This window comes from Salminus brasiliensis, chromosome 3 (assembly GCF_030463535.1).
Source record: "Salminus brasiliensis chromosome 3, fSalBra1.hap2, whole genome shotgun sequence".
NCBI classification, from domain to species: Eukaryota; Metazoa; Chordata; class Actinopteri; order Characiformes; family Bryconidae; genus Salminus; species Salminus brasiliensis.
The window spans coordinates 49,665,796-49,679,507 of NC_132880.1; the positions used below are offsets into that span (position 1 = coordinate 49,665,796).

A 13,712-nucleotide genomic window follows, 5' to 3' on the forward strand; every position below is an offset into this window, starting at 1 on the left:
GATGCCTGTGTCATTTCCAGGCAAAAATATAATTACTGGTTAAATAAAAGTAAATTTAAGTCAAACTTTGACAGGGGTATGAATACTTTCGGGCATGACTGTATATATATATATATTGTCATTGTCCGAAATGAAGGTGACTTTACAGGAGAAGGCAAATATGCCCGTTACTCTGAATGGAAGTCAATTTAAAATAATATTGTATTCCAGATAATTTGGAGCATTTCTATTGGTCCAGTTGAGTTATTAACACAGTGTACGGAACAGCTACAGGGTTCAACCATGTCAAAAGTGGAGATACATGGTTTTCATTGGACAGCAGCCATAGATATTCTATAGTAATTATGGTTTGGATGCTGCATTTCTTACAGCTTCAGAATCAAAATCAAAATCAGAATCAAAATCTGGTCAATTCAGTTTCCTTATAATGAATGAAACCTGTGAGGAGACTCAGGACTGGAGTATTACAATTATTTTATGTCTACCTGCAAACAGGTGTGATTTTTTAAATTAATTTATAACAGGAAATTGGATATGACATCTTTAACTGCAGTGTGTGTGTGTGTGTGTGTGTGTGTGTGTGTGTGTGTGTGTGTTTATCGACCTGTATAAGGTCTTTCTACAGATGTAGGTTTTTCCTCTCTACTCTGTTACCAGGCCGCTCTCAGTTTCACCCTCTGCCTTTGCTCAGCTCAGCTCTCCTCCATTCATGTCTGTTGTAACCATGGAGACTTGTCAACACCTGTTATTCTCCTCAGACGGACCGTGGCCGTAGCGACAGAGAGACACACACACCTTCGGCATCTGGCATGCGCCCGAGTGGTCATGCTCTGTCACGGCCAATCATCACGCCTGTCTCAAACACACAGCACTGGAAGTGGGGCAACACGGCAAGGACTTGCATGACAGTAAACACACACACACACACACACACATGTAAGAGTGACATACAGAATAGCAGCAGATCAGGTAACAGTGAAGAGCTTCTGATCACACCTGGCACTTACATGTGCTCTGTATCTGGATCTCTTGGACCGGATTCTGGTTCCACTCGTCATTAAAATGCTCCAGTGTGATCAGATGAGATCAGATTTTAATTTCCTGGTATAAAAGCACACCAACGCATCCATGATTTTCCTTTATCTTTCTCTAAATAACGGTTTGTCATCTAAACCTCCCTGTTCCTGGAGACTGTGAGCAGGTTAGAGGAACAGTGAGGTTCTTCTACAGCACAGTTCTTCTACATTCCCGTAACGGATCTGTCAGGAAATACGACGTCTATTCAAACAGCAAGTGAACAAACTCTGTAATACTGCTTTCATCCTCTGGTAAATTAGCATGGATGCATACACACACACACACACACACACACACACACTCAAACACACACTCTCAAACACACACACACAAAAGAGAGAGAGAGCGAGGGGGATAGAGCAAGAAGCTCACATTAACGTTAATCCTTCAACAGACGTATTTCCACCTTCCTGAAAGTGTCCGATCACAGAAAACACACTGTGTTTACACTTCTGTTAAAAGTGGATGAGATCCGTCTCTGACCATCTGACCATCTCCGAATGTGCTGGAGTGATCCGATCCTGATCTGATCTGATCATGCTGGTCCACCGTCTTGGTCAGAGGCTGGTCGACCACCTTGGTAATGCTGGTCATGCTTATCAAACAACCTTGGACTAACTGGTTGACCAGCTTGGACAGGTTGTTCACACTGGTAGACCAGCTAAACCATCCAGCTCAAACGAAAACACACCCTATGCTGATGAAGAGTTGAGCTGGTCGACCATCTCAACCAGCTTGACCAGCTTGAGCTGGCCAGGTGCTTTTTTTTCAGCAAGGTCTTTAAGCTACCTTTTGAAAAGTGTCTGTTTGTAGCTCCAAAAAGTTAATGAGAGCTCTGTTTCAGTACTTTTTTAAGCTAAAAAAATAAATAAAATACAATTTTAATAGGAAAATAATAACTGATTAAAAATACCTGATGCTAAAATACTACAAATACGTCTGTGGTTGTTGGGTGAGGAGGTGAGGTCAATGTGACCTTCAGGTGGGCCAAACATGCCATCTTTGGCCTGCAGGGCAACCTTTGGACAGCTCTGTTTGATGGAATTGCACAAAAAAACAGTACTTTGCACATCAAACAGAACTTTCTTTGATTCTGAAATCTGCCTTTTTTGCTACAAAGCTCCATCCCTGTTAACATCTCACATCGGAGAGGTAGCAGTTAGTCCCCTAACAACGGCTGTCCCCAATATCAGCCGCAGCCCCCTCTCTTTGGGGAAATTTGCTTAGGTGAAAAAGAGACATTTTAACTTTATTCTAGTAAGAAATCACGTCACAATATTTAACATCGCAATCTTGCATATCTAGAGTGGAAATGCGTAAAAGGCAGAAGTGGCCGAGATTGGGGAAGCCCGTCGTTAGGGGACTGGGATTCTTTTGAGCCATGAGAGGAAATAAGGAGACACACCAACCCATAGAATCAACTAAACAGTGATAGTCATTTATTAGCGTAACAGGCTTTAGCTCTAATAATGCCATATCAAAGAAGATCAAAGTCATTCAGTTACATTCCCAGCAAGACAGAGAGCCTCACAGCCCAATCCAGAGTGAGAGTGTTGCACTGAGATACTGGATGGCACTCTCTCTATCCAGACACTACACACAGATTTCATCCAGTATCACCCCCACAACACACACACACACACACACACACACTCTCTGCAGACTGTGTTAGTAATGGATTTCCAGACTGTCCCTGGGTCTCTGAGGTATAAAAATACATCTTTAGCTGTGATACATTCATATAAATATAAAAACACCCATTGCTCTGGCAGCAGAACAGCATGTCTTCCTATTATTATAACTGGCCGAGAGATGGAGACGAGTCTGCAAAGTAAAGGAACAGAGGGCTTAAAAACGCTGCTGGTACTAGACTTAATTAATTAACCCCTTTACGCAGGTCCCCTAGCCGTGTAGATGCTGGTATCTTCACCTTAAGTGAACGTCTCTGCCTGATTAGACCACGCTCTGGCAGATGTGAAGAGGTTTTATGGTGGATGATGCAATTTTATGCATTTAGAGACAAAATCATTAAGGAGCTCATGGTATAATCGAACGGGCGGAGGGTCTGAGCATGGTTGGTGTAGAGTAGCCTGTTGCAGACTTGGGTTCAAATCACTGGCCTGGCAAACACACCACTCTACACCAGTTCCATAGTTCCTGGATACGACTCTCAACTCTAGTCTTAAAATGTATGGGCTCCAAAAAAAAGGTTCTTTGAACAATGCCATAGAAGAACCATGTTGGAATGGAACCAAATGTGATTCCCCTAGTAGGACATCACTCAAAGTACCCTTTGTAGTCACCCTTGTATCTCCATTTTTGCCATTTTTCACTTTTCTCTGGCAGTTGTTCTTTATATGGTATCAGAATGACACTGACTCCCATTGAAAGTTAAGAAGGTTTTTTAACTACCTTCTGTAAAGCTACTGCTTTGGAGATACAAGGTTTTTGCATGACATTGATGAAATGTAAGAGCTCTGGAAAAGAGCGCCAGCCAAATACTACTCTACCTCTAAACAGTATGATTGGTTTTAACCACTTAAACGTTTAGCAAATTAAAAGACTAGTTCTCCACTGCCCCTTTCAATGTCACCTCTGGGGATGCACAGAAATCATAAATCAGAGCATTACTGTCAGATTATTGCTTCAAATGAGATCAGTATTGGATAGTTGTTTATACTGGACTGATTTCAGAAAGAGCAGAGCGTTTAGGTATGGTTGAACTATGTTCACTGTATTTATTATTTTTATTATTGCATTTTGAACTCTAATCCAGGTTATGATAGTCTATATGTTTAATACATGTTTATGTATTAGTGTTGGCAGATAGATTGCACATGAAAAATATAATAAATATTCCTTCCCTTTGAATTCTGGTCAGTAAATCACTCCAGGTTGTCAGTTTGCATAGTCCCTTATCTTCACACCTTAATAGTTCCATTCACTAAAATGCATATTCATAGTCATCAGCACTAGAACCTGGCAGTTGTTTAGTAGAACTACAAACATGCTTAATCTTAAGCTTTCTGCTGTTAGATGTATTGTTTATGTTTAAGCACAGGCATACATTAATACTGTATTTGACATTTTTCACACCTAGAGTGTGTAATTGTCTCAATATTTCTGGCTTTGTTAGATCATTTGGTTCTGATTTATAAATAGGCGAGTCATTGTATGAAACATGTGATATTTGTGTTCTCAACATGCTATTTTTAATAATTTTACACTAGTAAATCACCATTTCCACACGTCTGTATTGACAAACATAACCTTTGAATAGATGTTCTTATTAAACTTTAGTACTTTCAGGATTACATGTGCGCCCCGTTAACATAAGACATATTCAAAATAAAAATGTAACCTAAGTTTGACTTACCACTCTGTCACACTACCTTGTTACATCTATAAATGATGTACTGTTGCTTTAAAAGAAGGGACGTCATGTAAACCAGGCAGGCAGGTGTTCGTTTACATTGATTAGTTTGCTGAAAAATAGATAGGAAACACTTTTTGTAATCAATAGAATTGACACTATTATTGTAAAAAATATATATTTTAAATGAATTGGCATGTGTACCTTAACAAAAACAACAGTGGCTATTTTACAATGAAATCATCAATCATCAATATGGCTCCCATTTATAAATAAATATGATAATATTGATAAGAAGTGTTTCTGAAGGATGAAAATAATGGATTAAAAACAGAACACTCAGTAAAAATAAAATATATCTTAGCAAGTGAAATCCTGTGAAATCTAGTCTAAATGTCTGATATTTTTTATTAAATTAAAAAGATTTGTAAGATTTCATCAACTGGCAGATGATTGTGCGTGTTTCAAGCGTTATGTGTTATTTCTTGACTTTTAGAAGATAAAATTTACATGCAAATGTAAAATTAGAAATAAATTTGTTCATTAATTTTACCATATTTTACAATAATCCCTAAATGAGAAATAGATACTGAGTAGATATTTAGACTACATATTTCTAAAGATTACACTCAAAGTATTTGATGAAGAATTTTAAAAGTGCAATATGAAAACGGCACCTGTTTTGTAGAAAGATTCAGGCTCTGTTTACAAACTATTTAAAGTAACTTGATTTTGCATTACAGTAAATTAAACCACAGATTTAACCCTTTTCTCACTGCGTATAAAGGGATTAATTAATACTTAGCTATGCTGAGAGTTGTCTTCGAACCATAACAGAGCTGGGAAGGGACAGAGCTGGAAAGAAGAGAGCTGGAACCTGTGGGATTGCAACGTTATTGCAGCAAGCACTTCAGTTCAAACGCAAGACGCTGTCAGAGTATTGCATTATCTGGACTCTTCAACCATTCTAGAGCTGGTTAGCATTATTAAGACAGTTCAGTAACAGGTAAATAGAATTTCTGAAGCTAACAAGTTAACATGCAGGTGATATTAGAGAGGGGATGGTAGAGGGAGATAGAGACAGACATAAAAAGAGAGAGAATAAGAGGCAGCAGGAGAAAGACTGAAGCAGGCCGAGCGGGTGGTCCATGCCTGTGCCAGAAAGAGACGAGTGACAGCAGGGCCTGCATTGCCATCGGCGACCAGCCCCACAGGACCAGAGCTAAAGAGCAAGCACCCCCCCACACACACCACCACCACCCCTGCAACACCACCGAAACCTGCAGCCTCTCCATCTTCAACCCCTTCCTCTCAACCTACCACATACCATCTTCATACATCATCAACATCGCTCTTCCTCAAGAGTCTGTTCCTTAAATACCTCATCACACACACACACACACACACACACACATACATTGTGTAAGACATGTCCCTGCTGTTCCTCTCTCCTGCCCTGAGGGGCATCCAGAGAAAAATGCACAGACAGAGAGACAGACAGAGAGACAGACAGACAGACAGAAACACACAATGTCAAGGTGACCTTCATGCTTTTCTACTGTGGCTAATAGCTCTACACAGTGTCTCAATGACCTACTGCTACACTACTCCGACCCCTTTTCCACATGCTTTAAAAAACAAACAAACAAACAGGCAGAAACTAAAGGGACTTTCAGGCCGCAGCCGTCCACAGAGGGGACAAATCACTGGCTAATAATCTAGAACATGTTCCAGCCAGTTGTTCTCGAGTTCTCCTCGTAAGACTCCAGTTTGGGATGGACTGTGTAAACTGACGGACTGTGTAATTTGGGGGGTCTTATCCTGGATCGCAAATCACTTCAATGAACCCCTACAAACCCTTAAAGCCTTGGTTTATTGTTTTGTTAAAGATTCGAATGCAGAAACTACTGTGAAGTATTCGGTAACCATGTAGCATATTTTGAGTCCCACAGGGTTCTGTTTTAGGGCCTATAAAACTGATGTTAATTATGATTAAAATTTTAATACAAATTCAAGGAGTTAAACTTTCAGGAATGTGGACGATACTTACAGTGATGCCAAAAAGTATTTGGACATTTCAAAAAATGTAATTCTAATGAACATGACAAGTTTTCTATTTGTGGATATATAAACAATTATGCATGAATGAACAATTAAAAGTAAATCCAAAGTATGATTGGTAACACTTTCCAATGTAAGCGACCAATATAAATTACTAACTCAGTTTTAAGAATTAAGCATTTAAAAGTCTTAAAAGTGCCACAGAATGCATTTATTGACTATTTATTTATTTATTTATTTATTTATTTGTTTATTTATTTATTTTTTCAGATTTGTTTCCCCCTTTTCTCCCCAATTTAGATCGACAATTACCCAACCTGTACGTATTCTCTCCCTCCCCACCCCCATCGCATACAACCCCCCCGACACTAGTGAGGGCGAGACCAACACACGCCCCCTCCGACACGTGCACAGCCAGCCACGCCTCTTTTCCGAACTACTTCGTTATACTAAGGGGAGGGGGGGGGTCATGAATAATTTGTTGACCTCTGCTCTGACTGGCTGGTTTAGCAATGATGAAACAGTTAAAGTGTCCAAATACTTTTTGGAGCTCACTGTATATTTCCTATCTCATAATTAAACCTTGAAAATAAAGTTGCTACAAGAGGTGTTTTGAGCGATGCCATAGAAGAACCACTTGTGGTTCCATAAAGACGCTATGAACCAATGAGCAGCTCTACACTCCTAAAAATAAAGGTGCTACACAGGGTTCTTTGAGCGATGCAGTAGAAGAGCCATGTTTGTAATAGAGATGAGTGTAAAGAACTGCAATTAATGTTTTTTTTAAACCTTTAAACGACTCTTTATATTTATAATTTATCATTACAAGCATCTCTATTACAAACATGGTTCTTTCAGATGCCAAAAGTGGTTCTTCTTTGATAACGCTCAAAGAACTCTTTGTAGTACCTTTATTTTTAATCATGTACATAAATTACATTTTAGTGTATTAGCTTTTACCTAATAATTAAAAAAGAATACAGAATACAGAGAAAGTCTTACATTAAATAACTGAATTATGAGTCATCATAAAGGGTCACAAAATTAAGCTTTGCTGGTCTCAGTAACTGTAAAGGTGAAGCTCTAAATCAGAGCACCTGAGTTACTGAGGTTCTGTGTAGGGATAAGGTGTGTTTAAGGGGTTCTTTGAAGAAATTATCCTTCAAATAAATTTTAACTTTAAAAAAAAGTGGTCCTAATAGACCCCCCTCAGAAGCTTATTACCTTTCTTCAAAACATCTTCTTGTCTTTGTGCATAGGGTTTAGGTTTAAAGGGTTAGATGTGCAACTTGGTGAATAGGTTTACATTGGGAAGACCTATGGTTTGGCTTTAGTCTAAATCAGATAAAGACTAAAAGTGTCCTGATCAGGGATGGAATGAGGTCTTGGTCATCTAATACTTTTGAGAGTGTTGCTAAACTGGTAACATAAGTCCCTTTAGTGTCTTCCATTCAATTGTGCCTTTAAATAATTAAGAAAACACACAGCCATCGCTGCATGGCTTTTACGTTGTGCATAAGTCTACCATGCTCAGTCGGAATCTGAGTTCATATGCCCTATGGTTTCTCCACTGAAGAATGCTTACGAAAGTTTTGTCGCTACAAACCCAGAGGCCTATGACCTGTCCCCTGTCCCAGTGAAGTCTGGCCAGCTCGGGGTAGAGTTCCAGGGGTATGTTGGGGCAGGTGGAGGTGCATGGATGGAGTTTCCAGGCTCTGGGAACGGCTTCTTAGAGTACCAGGTTCGCTGAGGGGTGATCTGGGCAATAGAGCACCAGTGGTGCGGTCCGTAAGCGGTGAAGTGGTGAGGGCAATGGTGTGTCCGGTATCTGAGGTGCAGCGAGCCGGGGAGGAGCCAACTATCTCCGGTTCTTGTGCCCTGATGGTCACGAGTCCTCCAGGGTGTATCCCAGTTTGGATCTGCGAGGGAGGGGAGCGAATAATCCAGGGAATGGCCTGGCTTTCCGGAAGGTTGGAGGAGGGTGAGGAGTGTGCTGGTGTGCAGAGAGGGCTGCAGATCTTGGGTGGTTGGGATGAGGTCATCATGGATTCCATGAGGAAGGCGAGGCTTCGCATAACACGGCCTAGCTCGGCTACCTCCTGGCCGAGGGTGGTGACCTACAACACATAAACAACCAACAGCCTGCAACTGTGATTTTTTACAAAACGATTTTTAGATAAATATGAGAAAATTCATATGATGAAAATGTTGCACAGCAGGTACATTGACTGTGTTCAGGAGACGCTCTTATCCCAAAAAATTACAAGTGTTTTGCTGCAACTGCAGATGAGTGTAAAAGTAAAGACTGAGCTGACACTGAGATACACAACACACAACACACAACTATATACAAATACTGACTACATACAAACAATACACAATGCAGAGATATAGGTGTAGGTAAGTAGGTACAAGGCTAGCGCTCATTTAGGTAAGTCAATTATTTTTTGTAATTAATGTATAATAAATAAATAAATAAATAAATAAAATAATTAAAACGTAATCTTTTTAATCATTTAATTCCAGATCAACGTAAATCACCACACTAGATATATAATGTAGTATATATATATATATATATATATATATATATATATATATATATATATATATATATATATATATATATATACGCACACACAGGTAGGTCAATTATTTTTTTTAATACTTTAATTCCAGATCATTGTAAATCACCACTAGATATGTAATATAGTATATGTATATATACATATAGACACGTACACACAAACACACACACACACACACACACACACACACACACACACACACACATATATAGCAAATGAAGTGAACAGTCAGTTCTTAAAGGTGAGGTGTTTAATGAAGAGAATTTGATAAGAGTCAAAATGTGATGTTCTAGATGACTGGGTCAGAACATCTCCAAAACATCAGGTAGGTCTTGTGAGATGTTCTCTCCCAGTATGCAGTGGTCAGTACTTAACAAAAGTGCTGGTGACAGGGTCATGAATGCCCAAGACTCACAATGTAAACCAACATCTAACCCTGTCCTTAATCTAACCCTTAAATCAAGCCCTAAACCTAACCCTAAACAGAGGTAAGGGTAAAAGTTAGGGTTAGGTGCTGGGTTACATTCAATAGATAATCGTTTAGATTCAGCTTAGAATTCAGTTTCATTTAATACAGATTCAGATGAATGTCAGGTGAGCACCTATGAGGCATCTACAGTGGACCATCCACGTGAAGAGTTACCAGTTCAGCAAGTATGGATTTAACAGCTCTTATTAGCTCTTTCGAACATTGTGTTGGACTGGACAGGAAAGAAAACTGCCATTTAAGGAGTTAAACCTTCAGGAATGTGGACAAAACTTACAGTGATGCCAAAAAGTATTTGGACATTTTAAAAAATGTATTCTAATTCTAATGAACATGACAAACACAGAGACACCACAGAGGTTTCTATTTGTGGATATATAAACAATTATGCATGAATGAACAATTAAAAGTAAATCCAAAGTATGATTAGTAACACTTTCCAATGTAAGTGACCAATACTAATTACTAACTCAGTTTTAAGAATTAAACATTTAAAGTCTTAAAAGTGCCACAGAATGCATTTATTGACAAAAGTTGTCAATATTAGTCCCATTCTCTCGTCCCTGCACTGGTCACCTGTTAGATTCCACATTGATTATAAAATACTCCTTCTGACTTCTGACTGTCACTAAACGGTTTGGCCCCACAGTATCTTGGGGAACTTCGTAAACCTTACAACCCGCCACGTACACTTCGCTTGCAGGACGCTGGCCTTCTGTCAGTTCCTCAATGCTGGAGGAAGAGCTTTCTCCTATAAAGCTCCCAACTCTGGAATAGACGCCCTATCGGTGTTCGGGACTCAGACACACACTCAGTGTTTAAATCTTTCGGATAATCCAGTGTACTGTTCTCCTTGCTGATGTAGCTTGTATGAATACTAACAGGTTTGGACTGTACTGCTCTCTGTCCACAGGTTCCAGATCAGTACTGCAGTCTCTCTAAGAATCTACTTCCTTTACAGGCTGTACATCAGTCTATTCAGACTCCTAAACACATCTTCATTTTTCTCCTTTATTTTCTCTCCCCCATGTGCTGCGCTGCCCCCTGCTGTCTGCTTACTGCTGATGCGAGTCCATTTGTGGTTGGCTGCTCTTGCCTACCCATTGGATCCTGTCCCCATATGTTGCTATGCTCCTCCTAATCTCTTATGTTTTTCCCTCCTCTCTGTCTCTGCTCCATGTATTGAGGTGCCCAGCTCCAACTGTTCCATCCCAGTACCGCCAGACCTGGCTCTCCACTAACCTGCTGCCTGCTGTCCTGCTCCATGGCCTTGCATTGATTTATCCTCACCTCACTGCATGGCTGTGCTTGTGACTGTTTATCTGCATGGACGTTATCATCTCACTCCCATTTACATCTGCCATTTCTCCTAATTCAGTTTTGTTTTATTGTTGTTTTTATTCCTGTTTTGCTCGTAATTGCTATTGTCCAGCGTCGACCTGAGGAGGACCTTTAATCCACCCACCCAGACCGAACAGGGCCAATAGTGCTTTCTCATGCTATGGCGGCTGATGGCAGGCAGCATAAAGGATTTGAACCAGCAATTCTCGGGTCTTGGTAGCAGCCTTGGTCCGATGGGCCACTCAGAGCTGCCGTAAGAATTATGTTAAGAAACATTTAAGGAAAATATTAGTTAATGAATCTAATCGTTTTTAAGAGTGTATAAAGATAACTTTTCATACAACGTAACTCAGACTGCTGTAGCAGATGCCTGTAGACAGACAGACAGACAGACAGACAGACAGTCAGTCAGACAGACATACAGTGAGACAGACAGACAGACAAACAGACAGACAAACAGACAGTCAGATAGACAGACAGACAGACAGACAGACAGACAGACAAATAGACATTTGGATAGATAGGCAGACAGACAGACAGACAGACAGACAGACAGACAGATAGATAGATAGATAGATAGATAGATAGATAGACAGACAAACAGACAGATAGACAGACAAACAGACAGACAGACAGACAGATAGACAGACAAACAGACAGACAGATATATACAATACAGCACAGTAATATACTACAATAACAATGATAAAACTATGTATTTGAATCTAACCACAGATGAAATTTAATGCCCTCATGGAAAGAAAAAGCTGGTCATCTGTGCAGCTCTGCTTACGCACTTGCTTGTGTGACTCTTACTGTATACATGGGTCTAAATGCCTAAAGGCTGAAAGTCTAATTGCAGTTGAAGACCACCGTTCTCAGAAAGAGGAACATTTTGTAAGATAAGATCATCAAATTCCTGCCTTTTTAGAACTTACTGGACATACCCAAATTCTATCCTGTCTTTTTTCAGTAGTTGTTTACCACTCAGCAGCTGAAGTAACCTAATGGTTCAACATTTCAACATTAAAGACACACAATCTTTCATATATCAGCAGCCACGGCTGACTCTCTACACAGCTAATCTGCCAAGAGAACAATGAACACCCTGCTGTCAGTCACAGGTTGCCATTTTCAGTTTGGCAGAACAGTGATAGACGCTGAAAGAGATGAAACAGGAAAACCAGTCAAAGGAATCAGGAGTAGACTGTCAACAAAGTCACAGAAAATGATTAGACATATGGTGTCTTCCCTGCTTTTGCAGAAGTGATGGCACGCATGCTATAATGTGTAGAAGGATTAGCTACAGTACACTGAACCTGGTTCATTTCTGCACCTTAAACATTATAAAGTCACATGAGTGGAAGAATGCCAGCTAAGCAGCTGGTCCTGCCAATAACTTTTACTCACGGGGTAATTTCATCATGCCTACAGCCAGAGCCAGGAAAACTCAACGTCACACACACACGTATAGAAACGCATATGACATATGTGCATTTTAAATATTGCTCTACATGCATGTACACTATCCATGTCCAAATGTTTGTGGACACCCCTTCTAATAGGACAATAGGACAAAAGGACTCTGGAGCAGATCAACATCATGACCCTATTGGCACCATGCTGCCTAATGCCAGGCGTGGGCTAGAGGGTTCTCTGGAATGATGGTGATGGTGGAGGAGCTCCATCCAGTACTTTTGGGATGAGTTGGGGAGTTTGGGGATGATGAGGTGGGGTGGTGATCATACAACATCCTGTCCTCACTAATGCTTTTGTCAGATACTCACAGCAATGCTCCTACTCCAAAATCTAGTAGAAAGTCTTCTTCTCTGGACAGTAGAGACAGTTACTCCAACAGAAGCAGAATCAGCTCTTTTTAATACCCTTGTTTCAAAAGAAACAATGAATGAGCAGGTATCCCAATACTTTTGTCCATTTAGTGCATGTGGTATTCTTCTTTGGTGAGTATCCCAGCTTGCGATTCTTGTTTGGGGGATTTTCTAAAGTTAATTCTTTGTGTAAAAGGCTTCTAGATCTGTGAGGTTTTTGGGTGGTCTTGTTGCTCTGCTTTTTTGAGGGGTATCCACAGATGATGACAGCTGGGGGACTGTGAGGGTTTAGATCTTCATTCTGCTGTAAAAGCCACCATCTTTTCATCTTTAGCTTTTTTCTACAGATGGTTTGATGGTTGCTTCCATTTGCTGGTATTCCATTTGCTGGTACAGAATTGAATCCATTCTGAAGTGTTAAGTGTTCCCCGTGCCACAGGCCTTTCTTCTCTAAGCATATCTTTGCTCACTGCAGCCAAAAAGTTTGGCTTTAACTTCATCAGAATCGTTTCCAGAATGCATCAGGCTTGTTTAGATCTCTCTCTGAAGACTCCACTGCATTTTATTATGAGTAAACAGGAAAGCTTTACTTTCATATTTGTCATATTTGCTGGTGTGGACCACACCCATGGAGCTGGAGTGGAGAGGTGAACTCAGGAGGTTTTTTGGGCTAGAGTGCAGGGCGGCTTCTGGGTGGCTGCGTAAAGCTGAGGTTATTAACACCCCATCAGCCCCCCTCCCATATCTGAAGTAAGCATTGGAGAGAAAGGGACGAGATGGTGGGTTGGTGGTGGGTACACCCTTGTTCGTCAGAGGTGAAGTGAGAATGGAGGGTTTATATAGGGCTGAGGAGGATGAGTATGGGCGTGAGTTTGGATACATCTCCCAATGTTTAACAGGTTTAGTGCAGGTGTCGCTGCACAGTAGAACAGTGCTCCACCACTCCAGAGTCTGCT

General features: G+C 40.4%; 1 protein-coding gene across 1 annotated transcript in view; it reads right to left on the reverse strand.

Annotated features, from left to right (window-relative positions):
* Positions 1-7,002: 7,002 nt before the first annotated feature.
* The window catches only part of kcnh8 (potassium voltage-gated channel, subfamily H (eag-related), member 8), an 85,263-nt gene continuing 78,553 nt past the window's right edge, over positions 7,003-13,712 (reverse strand). The window contains exon 16 of the mRNA XM_072676481.1: positions 7,003-8,628. Coding sequence (XP_072532582.1) covers positions 8,110-8,628 — 519 coding nt within the window. The 3' untranslated portion in view covers positions 7,003-8,109. The remainder of the gene's footprint in view (positions 8,629-13,712) is intronic.